The sequence below is a fragment of the Stylophora pistillata genome, chromosome 3 (genome assembly GCF_964205215.1).
Source record: "Stylophora pistillata chromosome 3, jaStyPist1.2, whole genome shotgun sequence".
In the NCBI taxonomy this organism is placed as follows: Eukaryota; Metazoa; Cnidaria; class Anthozoa; order Scleractinia; family Pocilloporidae; genus Stylophora; species Stylophora pistillata.
In genome coordinates, this window is record NC_142521.1 from 3,721,570 (window position 1) to 3,742,663 (window position 21,094).

Genomic DNA, 21,094 nt, shown 5'->3' on the forward strand with positions numbered 1-21,094 from the left:
AAAAAAAAAAAAAAGATCTGCGCGTAAGAGTTGGTGGACGGACGCTGGTTGAATGGCTTGTGTTCATTCCTTCCGACTAACCTCGGAACGAGTTTTTTGAGTTACTTAAAAAAAAAAAAAAACTATATGTTAGCGTATAGAGTGATGTGTTTTGGTGTAGTGTAACCTGATCAGTCCAATTTGGTTTATCTCTAAGCAATCTGATTGGCTTGGTGTATCTCAAAGCAATGTGATTGAAACCATCGAGATTGTAGTAGTTTTTGATGTCGCACCAATTAGAGCGTACTTGCTAATTTGTGGTTTGACAAGTCTTCAAATTTTAGCGAATCAACGCTTTACTCGAGGAGAGCGGTTCGCGAATTAAGGAAACGTGTCAGTCGTGTTGGGAAAGCGGTGGAGTTGTGATCGTTGTACGACTATGGTTATTCTTCGTTCTGATGGAGATCGAGTGGAACATGACAAAAATTTTGAATCAAATATTGCTTGAGATGTTGATGGGAGCAACTTCAGGATATTTCATTTCCATATATGAATTAATCAGCAATTCCATTTAGAATTTTGCTTAAAGAACGAGGTAAGAATGACATCTACAAGAGTTGTGAGTTCATCTATTCATTGTAAGGGTTCGTGTCTTTCGTGAGGACTTTATCGCTATGATCTGTCGGCATTAGAAAGGTCGTCAGGGAACTTTTTCTTCCATCACCAGGTTAAAACGTGCCTGTTTTGTGTACCGCTCTTTCACTTACGACGCACACACCGTTAACTAAAGGCCTAACACAAATTTAGCACCGACTGCGATGTTAAGTATCCGTTTCATTGCTTCTAAAAGTTCTCCATTAATTAAATATTGTTTAAACGGTTCTTTCCCGCTACACCTGCGTGTTTACTTTTTATTCGCCGGTATAGACTAGACTTTCTTAGATGAAATACCATTTTCCAGTAAAGAACGTAAATTTTATGAGATAATTCTACCTCACTGAAAAATATTTCACAAGGAACATGATCGTACAGTCAGTCAATCTACCACGCAACTCTCACGTGCTTAGACGTTTTCTACTCTAAACAACCTGCATTTTATCACGAATTTCGCACGTACAGGGCAAAGTCCAAATGGCCAACAACCAATTAAGGAGCCCACATTGTTATGATTTGCAAAATGATTCTTTTCTCTTCGTTCAATCTATTTTCACTCGTTCCAAGAATGGAGACCGGAAAATATCTTTTTCCAGAGGCTGTAAGAGACAAAGAACAGTTTTCCACTGTAAAATCGTGTGGAAGAATATTTTGAGGTAACCAACTGTTATTGAACAAGGGACTATACTGAGGGAACGAATTGAAGGCTTTGCTACTTTAGCAAGATCGCTGTTGGGTGCTTTTCATTGTTTGTTAACATGGAGAGTTATGGAGAATAAGACTTTGGAACAAGTTGACACCATCCATGACGATTTGGGAAATACTAAAATCGCTAGAGGAAATGCGGGCTCCTCGATAAAAATATGCATTTGAAAGAGATGATCTTTGTTTACAAGGATTTCTTCCGCTTACATCTGATAATAAACCTCTAAAGTTTAAATGTATGTGGCAGTGACTTCCACAATTTTTTTTTGTTAGAAAAGTGTAGTTGTTTTGTCCGTAATAGTAATCTATTAATGGATCCTATCGCCAATGTCTATATAAGATAATTGCATTAATTAATCAAATTTTAAACCGATAAGCCAATGAACTTTTACTGTTCCCACTGTTGCTTTCATCAGTACGTTAACAATAGAAGTGATTCATGGTATTCAAATAAATAAGTTCACTCCAGAGATGAGTATGCGCAGCCCACACTTCCAGCCCGACTGACACTTGATGCCAAAACTCAGCCTAGTTCCCAGGCTACGTCCACCACATTGCTTGGCGCCAAAACTACTACCTAACGCCTATTGTGCATTTTCCTACACAGGAAAAACCAAACGGAATTTCTTATTCTGGCCCTTTATGGTCAGAGTAATAATTAGGACTGTCACTGACGAAGGAACGGCAGTAAGCACAATTAACCTACGAGCAGGTTGTTCTTTGGTCTCGTTATGCAACGTTGGAGAGAGAGCGTTACGTGACGAGTTCTAATTAGGGCTGTGGAGGGGACTGCAGGAAGCGTGGTACCAATACAGTTTATTTTTTCCAACAATTATTCAGAAACCAGCATCAGTTACTTAGTGTCCCATTTCAACCCACATATCCAAAAAATAACTCCTGCATGCGTTGCATGCCTATGTTTTCCCCACTATTCATGACTTAAAGAAGCTTTTGACAATTAGTGTCATCAAAGTTAGTTTAAAATTCTTTTATTTGCACCTTGCATTCGAAGCAGTTTGATCGGAGCAGAGGATCTAGCTTTTCTTGTGGTACCATCAAAAGACCTTAAAGACGGCCTTGAACGATATATTCAAGTAATTTTTTTTAGTTATTTTTTTTAAAAAAAGATAACTATATGTTAGCGTATAGAGTGGTGCGTTTTGGCGTAGTGTAATATCAGCGCAATTTGGTGTATCTCTAAGCACTGTGATTGGCGGATTTCTTTTTTTTGGTGTATCTCAAAGCAATGTGATTGACGCAATATTTTGGTGTATCGCAAACCAATCAGATAATAGGATTTTTCGATGTCGCACCAATCAAAGCGTTCTTGCTAATTTGTGGTTTGACAGGTCTTCAAATCTCAGCGAATCAAAGCATGACACTGGGAGAGCGGTTTACGAATTGAGGAAACGTATAAGTCGTGTTGGGAAAGCGGCTGAGTTGTGATCATTGAACGACTGGTTATTTTTCGTTCTAAAGGAGACTGAAGGGAACATGAGAAAAATTTTGAATCAAATATTGCTTGAGATGTTGATGGGAGCAACTTCAGAATACCCGGCCAGTATTGACTGTTATGAATGGATTGTCCGCGCGGTCCCAATGTCGAAAAATAATATCAAAAGAGAGAACATTTAAACCAGTGGTCCCGCATTCAAGCTTTCCTGAAGTCGAAGAATGATAAAATGACATGGCTGTTGAACTAGTGCATCCGCAGTCCTGCGCTCAAGAAGTCGAAAAATGATATAACGAGAGGGCCGTTAAACTAGTGCTCCCGTAATTTTGCGCTTTTGAAGTCGAAGATAATTAAAGGAAAGGTGAAGTTTACCTAGTGTTGAAGCAGTCCCACGCTTACTTTACTTCGTTTTCTCGACTAAGGGATATTTCATTGCTTTACATGAATTCCATAAAAATGACGTCTACAAGAATTCTGAGCTCAATTACGTAGTGTAATGGCTGTCCTTCATAAGGACTTTATCACCATGATCTGTCGGGATTAGAAAGGTCGTCAAGGAATTTTTTCTACCAATTGCAAGTTAAAACGAGCGTGTTTTGTGTACCGCTTCTTCATTTATAACGCACACACCGTTAGCTAAAGGCCTAACACGAATTTAGCACCAGAGCGTGTTGTTTTGGTAGGGCTAGTTTTGATGACTTAGGTAAAACTTGCGCAAGGCATTTGCATAAATCATATTTCATTGATAATCTTGTGTTTTGCCTTGAGGCTGCTCTTTTTGTAAAGGCTGAAAATGCCACCAAGTTACATTTTCTTTCTGCGTCGACTGCCATGTTAAATATCCGTTTCTTTGCTTTTAAAAGTTCTCCATGAATTAAATATTGTTTAAACAATACTTTCCCGCTACAATTACGTGTTTACTTTATACTCGCTAGTATGGACTAGACTCCCACAGATGAAATGCCATTTTCCAGTAAACAACGTAAATTTTATGACATAATTCTACCTCACTGAAAAATATTTCACAAGGAACATAATGGTACAGTCGGTCAATTTTCCACGCAACTTTCACGTGCTTAGACGTTTTCTATCAATAAAATTTGCTCTTAGCTACCTTGGACTTTACCCCATTGCGTGTCAATCAGTTCCCTTTAAACAACCTGCATTTTATCACATATTTCGCACGCACAGGGCAAAGTCCAGATAGGCAACAACCAATTAGAAGCCCGCGTAGTTATGCTTTGAAAAAGGATACTTTTCTCTTCGTTCAATCTATTTTCACTTGTGCAAGTTGATGCCATCCATGACAATTTGGAAATACTAAAATCGCTAGAGGAACTGCTGGGTCGCCCCATAAAAATTTGCATGTGAACGCGATGACTTTGTTTATAAGGATTTCTCCTACTTACATCTAAGAACAAATCTCTTCAGTTTTCTTCTCCCCGGAACGATATATCACAGAAGGCATTTTATGGACAGCAAGTTTTTTGACTGATTGAAATTTAAGGTATGAGGCAGTGACTTCCACAAGTTTTTTTTTTTGTCAGTAAAGTATAGTTGTTTCGTCCGCTATAGTAATCTTCTGATGGATCCAATCGCAAAAGGTCATCATGTTAATTAATCGAATCTAAACGATCAGCCAATGAATTTTTTACTGTTTCTAAGGGTTCTTGTTTTCATCAGTACGATAACAATAGAATTCATTCACAATATTAGGTTTGTACTTTAAATAACTATATTTAAGTTCGCCCGAAAGATAGGTTTAAACCGTAACAAGCGTGGTTATGGGCTCGGCATTTTAAGGCTGACTGACACTTGATGCCAAAACTCATCCTCGTTCCCAGGCTATGTCCAGCACATGCTGCGTAACGCCTATTGTGCATTTTCCCGCACAGGAAAAGCCAAAAAGAATTACTGATTCTGGCCCTTTACGGCCAGAATGATAATTAAGGTTTTGTCTCTGACGAATAGGCACCAGTAAGCCTTATTATAGCCAACGAGCAGGTCCTTGTTTGGTCTCATCACGCAACGTTGAAGGGAGAGCGTTGCGTGACGGGTTCAAATTAGTGCTGTGGAGGGGTATCATTGCAGTTTATTGCCAACAATTATTCAGACACCAGCATCAGTTACTAAGTGTCCCATTTCAACCCACATATCCAAGAAAATAACTCCTGCATGCGTAGCATGCCTATGTTCTTACTGCGTCGTATCTTGGTCGCGTCGTTGCGTACTGTACTACCGAAAAAATTTGAATATCCGTTTTCTAAAAAAAACTATGAAATCGTAGCTGCATGCTTCTTTTTGATATTCTGGTCCAAATCCTCGCCGGCTTACTTTTTCTCTTAATTGAAACAGCCACTTGGCATTCACACAATGTCAAAAAAACGGAACAATCAGACGGAAGTTTCCTTTGAGAAGAAGAAAGTGTATTGATCATTGTTGCTACGCGTTCGCGTGATATAGGTGCTTCGTTGCGTGACTTGAATATTGCTTTAATACACTTCATCGCACCTTTATCGGCGCTCTGTAATGGCTGTCAGTTTGACTGCTACTTTCTTTTTTGATCTGGTAAGTCACTGAATACTGAAAAAGCCATCGCAGTGAAGCGTTTTCACAGGCCGCTGATGTAAATTTTACTTCCCGTTTTCGAATTCTCATCATATCAACTGAAGCTCAAACGAAGAATGCATGCAGATACAACCCTGAGGCGGGGATGATGAAATTGAAAATTCATCTTGGCTTTCAGTCTTATTCAACTCAAATGGGATTCTTTCTCAGATCGTGTAGTAAAACGATCTCAGTGCCTTATCCGTGTTATTCACTCCTCGACGATCCATTGACAGCGCGAGCTTAGAAAATTTTAGGTGGGCTTCAGGTGTGTTGCATAACATCAATGTCGCCGTAACTTGTTGTTTGCGTTTAGATGCAGCTTACTGGGAATACCACCTCTTATAGGAGGCTACGCCACATCTGTTGTCGACGTGAGTGAGCGAGTGACCCAATTTTGATCCGATGTTTCTCAGTACTACTTATTGTTCGGAGAATCTAAGAAGTTCAACATTCGCACTCGATACACAGTTGAGTTTTCTCCGTTTGTGAATTTTGGATTATAGCCACTAGCACTTTCTGTTTTCATTGCTTGCCGTGGCACTATGGGAGACAGAAAAATGCGATTTTAATCGCTTTGATATTATTATTTAAAATTATTATTTGTTACCATTAATTAAGGGATGTTAAGCATCTCACAATTTCAGGTTTGTGCGCTACTCAAAACAGATAGTTTTCCTTGTAGAAATATCTTAATAGGTCTGGTCGGTGAATCATAAAAAGTGGAAAGGTTTTTTCTTCGAAGAGAGAACATTTTACCATTTAAATCAGCAAACTTTGTACACCCGACGAAATAACCTTTTCAGTTCTTGCCGTACGTGACACTACAAGAGACGATAGGTGGTTTGCAACCAATCTATAGAGACACAGGTAACAATGGTGAAAGGAACAAATGCTGGTGGACGATCAAAAGGAGCTAATGAGATATCCATTGTTTACGTCCACCAACATGGCGGCCATGACGTAACGTGCAAACCACCTATAAACATCTCAAAACAATTTCACAGTGGCACCACGACGCATTATTGAAATCGAAACTTTTCCTCGCAGAAATATCTCAGTAGAACTGATCTGCCCGTCTGTAAGCTTAAAGGAATCTTTTTCCTCGGAAAAGAGAGTATTTTACTGTTTGAATCAGCGCCTTTTGCAGTAAAGGGTGACTCAATTTGTGAAGCGAGCTAGCTGCGCAATACCAAACCTTGAGATGCTCCACAGAATGATAGACAGTAAATCAGAGGAAAGACGAGATATCTAAGGCGCAGAATGACGGAATATCCTAAAATAAAAGTCTAAAAAAAATGGAATTGCAGTAACATTAAAATATTGTTTCCATTTACCAAGCGGAATTGAAAGAAGCATGGGTAATCATCGTTGGAGCTCAGAGGACAGGGGCATCGTGAGGCTTTCGAGCGAATCCCTTTAAATTATTATTACCGATTCAATTATTGAAAGTCGATCGAACAGTATATTCTTGAATCATCTCTCTCTTTTGGAACCGGATACTCATAAATATGTGGGATTTGGCGGGTTTTCTGTTTTGCATATAAGACAAATATTATGCAACATTACCATCCAGTTCCAGCGTCATTATACAACCTATAGTGCTTTTCAATGCTACAAAAACCAATATCCACATGCAGTCTTTTACTGTCTGTTTAATAGAAAGTAGTTAAAAAGTGCGCACACTTAGCGTCCAAACGCGTATATCAACAGCAGATCGGGATTAATATGGAAAAGCTTCGCTTTGGGAACGATCGCATAGCACTTGCGGCGTTCACAACTTAGATTAAAAAAAAAAAAAAAAACACATGCTTTGAAGACCCTTTCTCTATTTCAAGTCACTGAATCTTTCACTGCTGTATTGGTGTGAACTTGCGGTGCAGCTACCGATTAGTGCCAAGGAGGGAAACTAAATTCTCTCTGGTCGAGCGGATGTGAGGACAAAGAAAGGGCAGATTATTAGTTAATTTAATCATATTTGTGCGTAAACTTCCAGCGTTTGCAAAATCCCGGTGCAAATCATTTCCGTATTGCATTATTGCTCGAAACCAAATCATAAGTCGTAGAATGTCACTGAAATGCAGTGAGAAACGAAAATTACCCTTGTCATTGCAGAAAATTGCCTCAAACTTTGTAAAAGATCGTTGGTATTATGTAACGGGATATAATAGCCATCCTTCTTCTTCTCATGAATAAACTTACCCTTACAATTAAAATTCACTATAGAATTTGAAAGTCATCTTTGAGGAGAATGTCAGACAAACATCTTTTCTTGAACACCATAACGGACCATGAAAAAAGAGCGCGTGATGTTTGCGACAGCCGAGAGTACCGTTGTATGTAAAACGAATAGGATTCGTTACGAGTCATTAATTAGAATAAGGTTTTCATTGTGGTTTTCGACCGCAAAGATCAGAGCAATATTTTAAAATATTTGAAGGCGTAGACGATAGAGGGAGCGTGGGGGAAGAAAGCGTGTTGCGTGGGAAAAGTAGCGTCTAGCGTAGGAAAGAGACGTGCTGAACCCTAGAGGGCCAAACAAACTACCTCAACCAGTTTTCCCACGAAAGCTTGCGTCATACGTTCATAAATAGTTCATAATTGGTCTGTTCAATGGACCGTAAACATAGTGCGGCTTGTGTTACTGACATAAACTTCTTTCATCAAAGGAGCACTGTTGCGTAAAATCACATAGAGTAACAGTGAAGGAGTCTCTAAGAGACCGATAAACCAGATCTGAAAATTTACTCGACATGACACAAGCCCAGAAGCAGCCAACACTTAACTATGTCCCTTGGTTCGTTACAAGAAACGCGGGTATATTGAAAACAGGTGAAATTTGTAGTCAACATTACGCAACATTGTGGCTGAGTTTGGAAGAGCTTTGTTTGAGTACCGCTAGACCGTGTTATCTCTCTGGTATGTGGTTTGTTAATTACATTATTGACACCCACTGGACCGTGAGGGAAATATTAATATTGTTGTCAACGGGTCTACCTATTAATAGGTGCATCAGCTCGAAACAATACAAAATAATCTCCCGTAGATCTTAAGTCTGAGAGGCGTTAACATTTGAAGTATTGATATTCAATTATGTCGCCCTCAGCGCTGCGATCATAGGGACCTTTTATCAGATTAATTATCGAAGCACATGAAATGTATCGAAGCATGCTATGGCATAGCGCTATTCAAAACCAAGGCGTTTTAAGACCCTTCAAAGTCGATTGTATGTAACTTTTATAGCTATGATAAACAAAATAATAGGTCGTCTTTCCTGACGAAAGTAACGTATTTGGGATTCCTCTCCGATGTTATTGATAGCACAACATTATTCGGAAGTGAGATAAAAGTGTGCGTAGTAGGTTTGACCATTTTCCTTTTTTTGTCAAAAACCTATCTTTTCAACTCTTAAACATAATGATAACCGCGACAAAAAGGATAAGGGTCTTGTACCGTATACATATCAAGGTTAAAAATCACCCACAATGTGTAATATTAATTCTGCTTTGAAGATCAAGAAACCCTATCATCTAGAGAGCTTTCTATTGTAAATTAATTGGAGTTACGAGCTCTCTAGTCGGCGTGATTCGAAATGAACTGCGAAGACCGTATTTCAGAACCAAACTTTGACTCAAGCAAAGCAAGATTTTCTGCCCGTTTTAAAGTGAAAGGGTCTCTTTAAAGAGGTACTCCAGCAGGATCAAGCTCTCCCGACACCAGATTTAAGGGGTGTTTTTTCCTTAGTGGCCTACATCAGGCGATGCCATGTTTCGACAAAATAAATTTTTTAATTAACCAAGTTTGACCACAGGAATGCAAATTAAGTTCATTGTCATTTACAGAACCTGACCTTTGCAACACGAACGGACTCTAGACCATCCGTTTCGGTTGGTCGATCAGAAAACAGAATGAAACAAAATATTTGGTTTTTGTTGTTCTTTCATCCTCCATGAATCACTGAAGCGAATTCTAATATTTTTGCGTTTTCACCTCAGCAGCCCAAATTTTTTTAAATTTCTCTACGTTAATTTTAGTTTTTCGCGTCCTAAACACTGCTAAGAAATTGCGTGATACATCAACATTAGTTAGTCAATTTGCCGGCGGTCTATCTATTCAGTCCGCCTTTAATTAAAATTGCTTTCAGACATACGCTTTAAGATCACGAGGACCAATCACAGAGAAGTTTCTTTTGCGAAAGAATGCAAAAATAACTGTTGCTAAGGATTCATTGGGCTAGTACGTGATAAAGGTGCTAAGCTTCGTGCATGACGACGTCAGTTTAGTGTACCTTTCCGCACCGGTAGCACCGTGTCGTACTGGCTGACGTTTTGGCTGACTCTCCGCTTTTTGATTACGGTAAGTGACTTCCTCAGTACCAGAATAGGGTTAAAAATTTGAAGGCGCCACTTGCATTAATCTTTCTTGGAATACATTTTAATCAGCAAAAGCTCAAACTAATAATTTTTTAACTTGGGATCTAGGTGCAGTTACATAACATCGGTGTCATTTTGACATCAAATTCCGTAATTGATTAGCATATGGTTTATGTAGTAAAACTGTTTAACGCGCAATCCTTTCTTTCTTTCTTTTTTTTTTCGGCAATTCAACAGCAGCTTGACTTGAGGATACTTGTGACTAAAACGTTGCAAATAACGCAGTTGCATAACATCCAAAGTCAGGCGAGTAGGCTGACGGTTCGTAACTCAGTAGTACTGGGAAATATTTTAAGCGCATTTCTGTAGGCAGATCCATGACCGTCCGTGCGAAAAAATATAAAAGCCCAATGTAGGTGCAGTCACATAACATTGGTGACCTTCTGCAACTATTTTCACTGAGAGCGAAAAATTAATAGTTTCTAAGAGCAAATGGTTCTTGTGAAGTTTTTACCTTTGCCGCTCTTCATTCAAGAATTGATTAAGTACTGAAAAAAAAAAAAAAAGGAAAAGAAAAAATCTCTCCTTGAGTTCAAAAGATGGGAGAAAATGTTAAAATTAGAATCGCCCCTGGTGTGCTAGACAAGAACGCTTCGTGGTGTTAAATAAATGAAAGATTAAATTATGGCTTTTGTTACGGTCCAATGCACGACCCTATTTCAGTCCTCGGTCGCTATTGTTACACATCTGTCGAAAAACCTTTCTTTTTCAGCTACTCAATCATCACAGAAGAGCAGGAGAACTGTAAAAGGGGATAAGGCTTCCTATAAGGAAAGACTGATTTAATCACAGCCATAGAAAAAGTGCAACAAACATTCTAGAGATCTGAGATGTTATGCAATAGTATGTAAAAGTAGTAGCCAAGCGAAAAGCAAAATAGACAGCTATTTCTGAATACGGTAATTTGGTTGTATCAACAAAGTTGAAATTGTAAATTGGCCACAGTAACGAGTTTAAAAGATTTTTAACACGTTACGGTGGCCAATTTATAATTTTATTTTAGTTGATGTAACCAAATTACCTTGTCACCCCCACTGACGCAGCACCACAGTTTCTTTAGAAACTTTCACCCTTTATTTCTGAATACCCCAAGGTTTACAACTCGGAAAATGGAGGCTGAAAATCTGTCGATGAGAGTTCTAGATCCACGTTTGGTGTGTTAACCGCAAACGTCAACCGCGGTTAGCAGTTTGAGGTCAGAAGTTCGAAGTTTCGAGATTTTCAGCTTTCTAAATGGACGTCGCCTTTCACCTGAAACGATCAAAATGTGCACCGCCATCTTGAATTACGCGAAAGATGGAGGTCTTTCAATTCAAACACAAAATTTGGGTATAAGTTCAGTTCTCTAGCGTCTCAAACGGATTGTATAAAAGAAAACACTTCATCTCACACATGTTTACGGGTCAAACGTGAGAACTTTCGAACAGGAAAGGGAGGAGAGAGCTGACCGATGTTGAAGTCCTACTAAATGTAATAATTTTCCTGAGAGTAATAAAGTCCTAAATGCAATAACATTTTCTTCTAATTGTAATTAAGTCCTAAATGTAATAACATTTGGTCCTAAATGTAATAAGCCTCCAATGCAATAGTTCAACTGTGCTTGTGCATCCATACTGAGATGTTACAGCGACAACTGTTGTACCAAAGAATCCTCTGACCAAAATTCATGGCGTATTGTGGGCTCGCTCGCTGATTTTAATCAGGGTTTTTTTTTTGCGTGAGATGTAGACCGAGAAGCATTGGCTACAAACCTTCATACTGATGTGTTTTTCCCATCAAATTGACAAATCTCAAAACAATAGAACGCTGACCAATCCAGCCATCTTGACCGAAAAGGCTTGGGCAAGAGACCCAACATTGCCTTGCCCGATGTAAACCGCGAATAGGCCTTTATAGATTATGCTAGTAAAAGTAGCATATTAGGCTAGTAGCGTTGCTTTTTTTGGCGAAATTATGCTAAAATTATGCTCTTTTTTTACAAATTATGTCCCTTTTTTTAAAATAATGTTCTTTGAAAAAACTGCAAATAAGTCCGAAAAATACATCTTTTAATTAGAAGCCGCTGGTCTACGAGAAAGAAACGCAACAAATCCACAATGAAATTCAAATAAACGTGTTTTAAGTTAACATGCACACTAGTACCAGACTACACTCTCATGTAGCTTATCTACGATTGCGCCACTTTGTAATTTGTGGCCTTGCCTGATGAGAGGTACTGGGACCAACATGGCCTACGATGTGACTTCCGGTTCTGGTGTACCCCAGACCCGGGCTCAGACCGTTTCAGACGCCGCTCAGTAATTCACAGTGAACTACAAATGCTACTACGTACTTGAACTAAAACTTAAAACATCGAATAACGTCACCAAGTGCTTGGGAGTAAAGATGAACAATGATCAAATTGTAGCATCAAAAATGATCCGATAATTATCAAAATATGCGAATCATGCTGGCATTGCTACTTGAGCCACTTTCATCTACGATTAGTAACAAAGATCGGACTCGAGAGGGTGCGGATATTTCATCTGGCAGCAGCAACGATTCGCAAAGTAAAAGTACTGCAAATTTTCACGTAAGCGGCGAAGATGAAAATCAGAAGAATCTACGCGGCATAGATCTTTTCCAGTGAGAGATATTTCGTTTGCCTGTCCTTCTTGCCGCGTCAAATATATTTTCTGCGTAAGAGAAGCATTATAATCCTTTTCTCTTAAGGCGCATGAGAATTAATAAATATGCCTCACCGCCCCCCCCCCCTCCCCCCTCCACTTCTTTTCTCGCTCAGAAACATCTCAGCGACGCTCTTGCATGTTACACTGTGGTTGGTTGTGAAGAAGCTTATACTAGAGCTGTCATGTAGTACGAGTTTGCAATCGATGTTTAAGGTCATTTTCTCATAACTTTTATTAGCAACAACTGACATGTCGCATATTGTCCTGCTTCCTATATCTTGCAGACGGTTTTCGCACTTCAAATTGAATTTAAGCAAGGGTATTTTGCAGAGCAACATGTCCATCAACTCAACCAGCCAAGATAACCTGGGACACTGGTCGGAAACTTCAGCTGAAAATGAGAAGGTATATCACATCTCACCAAATTAAACTTGGGAGGAGCTTTTTCACCCATCTAAAGAACTGACCGAGTGTAAATGGTATTAAATGCCAGAAATGATCTAGTTAAACTCCCTCTCATAGCTCTTCAAAGCTTCCTTTTCCAACAGGCCCCTCCCAGAATTTTCATTTTTAACTAAGGTCTCCTTTCTCCTTGGTCCCCTACTCTAACAAGTTTCCCTGTCCTTTAAGTCCCACTCTCTACTAAGTTTATTTATTTATTAAAAATTCACTCCACAAGAATACACAAACAATAAGTATTAAATACAGTTAAGGTTAATAAAAACCACAAAAGGAAAAGTTGTGGAGGTGACAACCAAAAGCGCTGACGCACCATACAAGGGTTACCCCCTCTAATTAAAAAAAAATTTAATATAGCAAAACTATATAGAAATATAAGTTCCCCTCTCTACTACTCCCCCTCACTACTATGTTCCTCTCTCTAATAAGCCCCCTCTCTGACAAGTCTCTCTCTCTATTAAGCCCCTCTCTCTACTGACTTTCCCCCTCTCTAATACACCCCCTCCCTGACAAGCACCCCTGTCATTAAGCCCACCTCTCTACTAAGTTCCCCTCTCCAATAAGCCCCCTCTCTGACAAGTCTCTCTCTCTATTGAGGTTCCGCTCTCCAATACACGCTCTCTAACGAGCAGCCCTGTCATTAAGCCCACCTCTCTAATAAGTTCCTCTCTCTCTGATAAGCCCCCTCTCTAATACACCCCACTCTAACAAGCACCCCTTGTCTATTAAGGCCCCCTCTCTGTTAAACCCCCTCTCTACTAAGTTCCTCTCTCTAATAAACCCCCTCTCTGATATCTGATAAGCCTCTCCCTCTCTATTAAGCCCTTCTCTCTACTAAGTTCCCCTCTCTAATACGCCCCCTCTCTAATAAGCCCCCTGTCTATTCACCCCCCTCTATACTAAGTTTCCCTCTGACTTAAGTCTCTAAAAAATCTCCCTCTCAACTGACCACCTCCTCCTTCACGCTCCCCTGGCTAATGAGCCCACATCCGAAACTTTTTAGCTTTCTGGTAAGTTTCCCGCTCTAATGACCCCCCCCCCCCCCGTCCAGTTTTTTATGTTTCTTACGAGTCCATGATAACCCCTCCCCTCTCCCTTACACATGCATGGTAGTAAAGTGAAACCCTCTTGTTCATTTATGTTAGTTTGCATTTCAGTACAAAACGTAGAAGTGATAGATAAAAGGGGAACTTTGTTCAAAGTGGATTATCGTAGGCTTTCAGTATAAATGAGTATCGTCAAACAACCTGGAAAACTTATTCGGATACTGGGGGCTAGCCCGCCCGAGGGTGGGGAGAAACATGATTCCTAGCTACCTCTGGCGCCATGTAAGCCATTAGGCTCGAGAGCAGACTTCATTGATAGTGAATTGAATGTTTTAGTGAGAACAATTATTTAAGAATGAGCCAAGCAAGCTGAAAACTACCAGACTTTTTTTCTGACAATTGATCCGAAAATGGCTCAGAATATGTCAAGTTATAAAAAGTCATTTTAACAAACGGAGTTTTACGAGGTTCAAAGGAACCAACCAGAAAACGTGAACGTCTTAGCACGTGTGATGATGACTGCCCTTGATTATGACTATCATGATTTCAGCAAGTTACGGATTCTCTTTGATCTCAGATTGCAATATACTCGTCCGTCAAGTCTCTTGAGAACCTTCCGCTGGAGGTTTGTGATGATCCTTTGCAAACAACGGAAGAGCTCGCCCGGAAAATCTTTGCTAACTCGATTGTCAGTGACCTCCTCATTCGCACCTCTCGCCTTGACGTCTTCTCTAAAGATCTGGCAAAATCATTTAGCGATGATCTAGAGTCCCTCTTGATGGTCAGGAAACTAAAGTACTTCTACAACCAACCAACTGGTGCTGTTTTACAGCAACTTGCCGGTCTTTTGCAAAGGTTTGTCAAGAAATCCATTTTCTTTTTACCGCTTTGTCGCGAGAATTCCTGTTCCCTGATCTCTAAGTTGTACTGGACGAGACAAAAAAAATAACGCAAAAGTCCAAGAATGGTGAGAAAAGTTTGACAACCAACACAAGCATCGGTCTTCTTTGTTTGTAGCCCTCTAAATAGTTTAGCTAAGTCAGCTAACTAAGTTAAAATAAAATTATGTTGTAGGTAATTTAATTCGAGTTTTTTTTAAACCTAGAGGACAGATAAAAAATTAAATTGTTCTGACTGCAATTCGATAAATCAAAACGGAGGTCACCGAAATCATTTTGGTCTTTCAGGCAAACCAGGGTAGAATTAAGAGAGTTTCATAGAAGCTGTAGGGTTGCTAAGGTATATTTGTCAAGAAAAGGGTAAGAAATTTTTTCAGAAATAATGTCAGGCATTTCTGTCACACTTTTCCAAGTAAACAAATGAACAAATATAAAGGCGTCGATCAGTCTAGGATAAGTATTTAATAAGTAATAAAACCGTTTTAAGAAAACCCACTGTATTAATTTCATACATACTTTTAGAAATCATTCTTTCTGTTTTGATGGCAGATCTTCAAGTAATACTGTAGCAATTTCCAAATGGAATGAGATGGTTAAGATTTTGACAGCCGATAAGACCCTGCGAACCAAGCCTTTGTGCCGTTTCCTTCAAGAGACAGACTGCCCAGAATGTTACTTGGAGAATGCTGATCATCTCGAGAAGTTTGACCCACACGGCATCTACCCGACCTCCATTTACGGAAGATGTGAAGGAGAAGTCCTGGCAAAATCAGACGCATCCCTAGTCGCGTGCACCAGTAAATATACACTGACAACAACTGCTAAGATAGTTTACGGGGTGTTGAGCCCGTCTAACCACGAGCTCAGAAACGTGTATCAGCCCATTGGAAGGTTGGTTGCTTAGTCTATGTTGACACATCACACACACACACACACACACACACACACACACACACACACGCACACACACACACTACGTTTAACTTTTAATCTGTTGTTTATTATAATTTTATTTGTCTTTTTTTTTAGATGTGTGGCGGTAGTTGACAAAAATGTGGAAAAGATCTACGGCGCGGCCCTACAGGCTTACTTCGACGAGTTTTCTATCGAGCTAAAGAAGCTTGTCCTTTCCGCAGAAGAAATCGACAAAGACATAGCCACAGTGCAGAGTACATTAGTGCTGTTAAAGAAGCTCGGCGTAAGAAGAAACGAGCCTATTTTAGTGGTCGGTAATGGTGTATTACACGACGTCATTGCTTGTGCTGCCTCTTTGTACCACCGCAACACACCCTACATCATGGTGTCCACAAGTGTTGTGGCGGCCATCGACGCGGGCCTGTCACCTCGCACTGGGTGCGATGGATTTGGCTTCAAAAACCTCTTCGGTTCGTTTCACCCTCCTGTCCTGGCGCTTACTGACAGAAGCTTCTTTCGAACGCTTCATCGCGGCTGCTTGCGGCATGGCATCGCTGAAATTGTCAAGATGGCAATAGTTAAGGATGAAGAACTCTTCTGTCTTCTCGAGCAGGAGGCCTCCGCTCTTCTGTGGACCAAATTTGGCACTGAGATGGAAGATTTCCAAGGGGATCGAAAATCCTTTGAAGATGTCTGTGACCTGATTATCGGCAAAGCTCTTGAAGAGTACGTATAGATTAGATCTATAAGATTGTTTAAGTAAGAAGTTGTAGTAGCCTCGAGTCAGCCGAATAGCGCGAATAGTCCGATACTTTTAGTTTGGAGCCTTTAGTTGGGATACCAAGTAAGAGAAAAACTCCCAGAGTAAGAACGGAAATAAGCAACGGACTTAACCGAAATGTGAAGCAAGGTGTTAGCTTGTGCAAGGTTCTCGTTCGTTCAGTAAAACGAGTGCTTCGAAGCCCGAGACCCTCAAGAGACGGGCTGAGGCAGTTCAAGTTATCGCTCGTGAAAGCTTCTTCATCCTTTAGTTAGTCAAAATGAAACATATCTCTTAGATTCCTTAATCACATCGCTTGCGTTTCCTAAATTTTGACGTGACTAACCAAGATGACAAATCGAAAGGCCGTTTTTCTATCCCTAATTTTCACTCGTAAAGAATGCATTACTTATGTCCCTCTTGTTACACGTTGTCCTAATTTTCACTTTTTCGTTCATTCTAATTTTAGCTACATGAGATCGGAATATAGTAACATGTTCGAAACGCACCAGTGTCGACCACACGCGTATGGGCATACGTGGAGCCCTGGGTACGAGCTCCCTGCGGGAATGCTTCACGGTCATGCTGTATCCACTGGAATGGGTTTTGGCGCATACCTTTCCTTCTGTAAAGGCTGGATTACACAACATGAGCTGAATCGCATTTTAAAGCTTCTCGGCGACCTTGAATTGGCTCTGTGGCATCCCATAATGGAGAATACACAGCTTGTGTACAAAGGCCAAGAAACAATGATTGAGAAACGAGCTGGTAATTTGGCTGCACCTGTTCCTAAAGGGATTGGAAAGTGCGGCTACCTTAATTACATGCCTTATGACCTCCTTCACAAGCGCTTACAAGAATATCAGCAGATTACCCAGCATTGCCCCAGGCAGGGGAAGGGAATTCAGGTCCACTGCGAGGATATCGGGATTAAGTGCTCAACCCCAATTGTCAACGACGACCACGAAGATGTCCCAAAAAGTGCAGAGATGAACGGTTTCCATTGCAATGGGGATGCAAAGAAGTACGAGAAAAAGTTCTCCATCCCTTTGGAATGGCAGGAAAAAAGTGCCAACAGCAGACCAATTAAGTCACTCAGGTAGATTATGCTTTTCTTAGGGTCAGGGTAGATCAGACCTAAAGGACTGTCTACTTTTGTCTGGCTAAGCCTGGTAAATAGATCAACAGTAAGAGAACAGGTTTGGCACAGAGAGTTGCGTTCCTGTTCGGTCAGTTTTTATCCAAGGGTATGTAACTCTAAGAGTGCCTGTATCCATCCAGGATTAAAAGTAAAGTTCCTGCAAACGGTGGCTAACCATGTACAGTGGAATCCCGATTTCTCCAACCTCCAGGGGAAACGCAAATTGGTTCGAGAAATCGGGAGTTCGAGAAATCGGGGGTGAAATTACCAGTGAAGCAAATCCAAGGGAAACAAGGTTTGGTTCGAGATATCGGAAGGTTCGAGAAACCGAGGGTTCAAGAAATCGCGATTCCACTGTAAAATCAAAACTTTTACTCCAAACTCCTTCACGGAGGCGTCAGGAAACTCGTACTAAATGTTTAGCGTGCTTAAAAATTCAAAATCGAGACAAAAACTGAAAGATATAGAGAAGATTTAAATTGGTGGCTTCCAACCGCGCATGCGACGGCGGCGCAAAGACCAGCGGAAACAAACAAGCAGGCAGACTGAAAAATACTGGAAGGTGGGATGGAAGGAGGGATAACTTAAAATGGAATATTATCCCATCTAAAAGGAAAAGAAATAAAGTTGTAGTGTAATCCCTCAGTTTATTATCAGTGAAACTTTGATTTGATTTATTTGTTTCCTTGCGTATATTAATCTTTTTTATATTGTTTCCTTATGTATATTAATCTTTTTTATATTGTTTCCTTATGTGTATTAATCTTTTTAATCGTACAGGGCATGAAGAACATTGATGAGAAGAGAAGAGAGTCCTTCAGGGGAATCCCACTTTTTGAAATATTCTTCGGGGATACGTTCACGTTAGCTAAGAGTGTTAAGGCAAATGAAATAAAAAAGTTTTTTTGGTTGCCAAACGACTGTGTGTTACCGAGTCTACCTTGAAATGAACATGCTCCCTGCGTCTACGTGGATTTCAATATACAAGAGAATATGAACTGTTTCATATTCCCCTGCAATATACTAATTCTATATTGAAGAAACAGGGCGAAGACTGAGAAAACGCTTCGACGGACACCTTTGAGGTATTAGCAAAAAAATTACTGGTTTTCCTTTTCGGCGAGCATTTTAAGGTGGCTGAAATTGGTTTCACCACTTTGAAACACCAATTCTTTGGGGGATCATTGCTTTTAAAATGTATTTTTAATCCCTAATTGAGACCATATTCACGGCCGGCGATCGCATGCAACTTACTTGTCTTCCTTTCATGACGAAGGGTCAAACCCAAAACGTTTGGAAAGCTTATCCCAAACTTTGTTCACGGTTTTTATCTAAAGTATCCCATAATACGGCAAATTTTAATATTCTTGCAATGAAGCAAAATCGTTTGTCTTGCGGTATAGATCGACACTTTCAACGTGGATTGCGACGTTTCGACTGCATTTTACAACTTCAGTCCTCTTTAGACAACAACTTGTGAAAACGATTTTAATCCATTAGTAATTAGTTCAACAAGATATGAGCACAGCCCTTTTCATCATATGTGTTCCACACATGAACTTACTATTGACTTAGCTCTTCATAAAGGTCTTTGCAGTTCATAAGTAGAGGCATCGGAGCGATGAACCTGGAATCCGAAGGTCTGGCGGTTCCAGATGATTTTTCCCTGTCCTACACTTGTGACATGACAAACTACATCCTTTTTTTGAGTGAAATCTTGGCTACTTGTCAATCAGATTGGTTGTTACAGACCAACTTAGAGTCTATTCTGAAGACCTTTGATAACCGTGAGCTCGTTGGATGATGATAAAATCGATTTCCACCTCAATCAATGAGTCATATTTTTTTTTCCAATAAAATTCCCATTATCAGTAGTCTCTAGTCTTATTTTCTCCTGTTTTAGATTGGCAAAGGTTTTCACCATATCTAAATTCCTCAGATATTAATATGCAGTGATAATGTGTTCGTGCTCACATAGTCACATGAGGGGAAAACAGTTCGTTCATCACAACTTAAAGGAGCACTCTTATGAAACCGCCCTGTAATTTGAAAACCCGAAAAATTCAGTTATTTCATTATAATATAAATTTTCAGCGATGAATAAAGCCTTTCCAATAATAAGTTTAGTTGAAAGTCAATTCTAGGGCGAGAAATTACGATTTGAAAACCGTTCCGCCCTTAATTTTCGTAATCATTTGCCAGGCTCAAGAAGACTGGCGCGAGTTTGGAGATTACTCATTTGACGCGCCGCGCTCTTGGCTAACTTTCAAAAACAGTATTTTGATCGTATACATTGCTTTATATAACACTGAGACTAAGACTATTTCACTAAATTTCACGAGGCTTCCGTATAAATATAAAAGTGTTTTGAGTAATCTGCGTCACAATAAGGCTTGCCGTCCTGATAGAATAACAGCACGTATGCTCAGAGAATCGGCATCGACAATCGCACCATCTTTATCAAAGATATTCAACATTTCTCTGAAGTTAGGCAAATTATCCAGTGAATGGAAATCTGCTAACATAATGCCAGTATTTAAGAAGGGAGTTAAAGAGACTGTAACTAGATACCGAGCAATCTCCTTACATACATACATACATACATACATACACACATACATACATACTTTATTGACTTTCCCCAAGGGGGCTTTTCAAAGACAATGTTATAAAAATAATCCTATTAAAATTATAAAATCCTATTTACAATTAAAGATGTTTTAAATTCTGAATGTTCTAAAAGAAAAATAAAAATATACAAATATATATATAAAATTACAACTCTTTGAGTAATTTGGTCCTTAAACGATTTTTAAAAACATTAACGGAGTTGCACAGTTTAAAGGAATTATCCAAAGAGGTGGTTAAAGTGCTGGAGAAACTTATAGCAAGGCATATTTCAGCCTTTGTTGATCAGTATCATTTACTAAGTGTCCACCAATATGGTTTTAGAACGGGATTATCATGCACATCTCAACTGATTCATCTGTTCCATACCTGGGCCTCAGCGTTAGACAATGGAAAAACAACTGACGTTGTGTTTTAGACTTTGCGAAGGCTTTTGACTTGGTACCTCATAACCGTCTTATTCACAGAGTCAGTCAATATGGTATACAAGGAACAATTCTAACTTGGCTCTGTGACTTCCTTTCAAATAGACGCCAGCGGGTCGTTATTGACGGTTCCACCTCCAGCTGGGCTACAGTACTTTCAGGGGTTCCCCAAGGGAGTATTCTTGGGCCTTTTTTGTTCTTACTCTACGTAAATGAAATCCCTGAATGTATTCCTTGTTCTAGTGATATGTTTGCAGATGATACTTTGCTCCACAACTCAGCAACCGTCAATGAGGTCTCAATTCCAATTCAAGCTGGTTT

At 39.8% G+C, this 21,094-nt stretch overlaps 1 protein-coding gene across 5 annotated transcripts; it reads left to right on the plus strand.

The window, feature by feature from the left end:
• Positions 1-162: 162 nt before the first annotated feature.
• On the plus strand, positions 163-18,637 carry LOC111343210 (uncharacterized). 5 transcript variants are annotated; one of them, XM_088753637.1, is made up of 7 exons: positions 163-574; positions 12,785-12,905; positions 14,583-14,860; positions 15,454-15,795; positions 15,934-16,545; positions 17,049-17,678; positions 18,501-18,637. In XM_088753637.1, exons 2-7 carry the CDS (start codon positions 12,837-12,839, stop codon positions 18,505-18,507), a joined length of 1,938 nt encoding a protein of 645 aa, XP_088609763.1. In that variant the 5' UTR covers positions 163-574; positions 12,785-12,836; the 3' UTR covers positions 18,508-18,637. The 5 variants fall into 5 exon arrangements, with proteins under 5 accessions (XP_088609763.1, XP_088609762.1, XP_088609761.1 ...); XM_088753636.1 differs by lacking the exon at positions 163-574 and adding an exon at positions 4,076-4,298; XM_088753635.1 differs by lacking the exon at positions 163-574 and adding an exon at positions 9,631-9,754.
• The last annotated feature ends 2,457 nt before the right edge of the window (positions 18,638-21,094 follow it).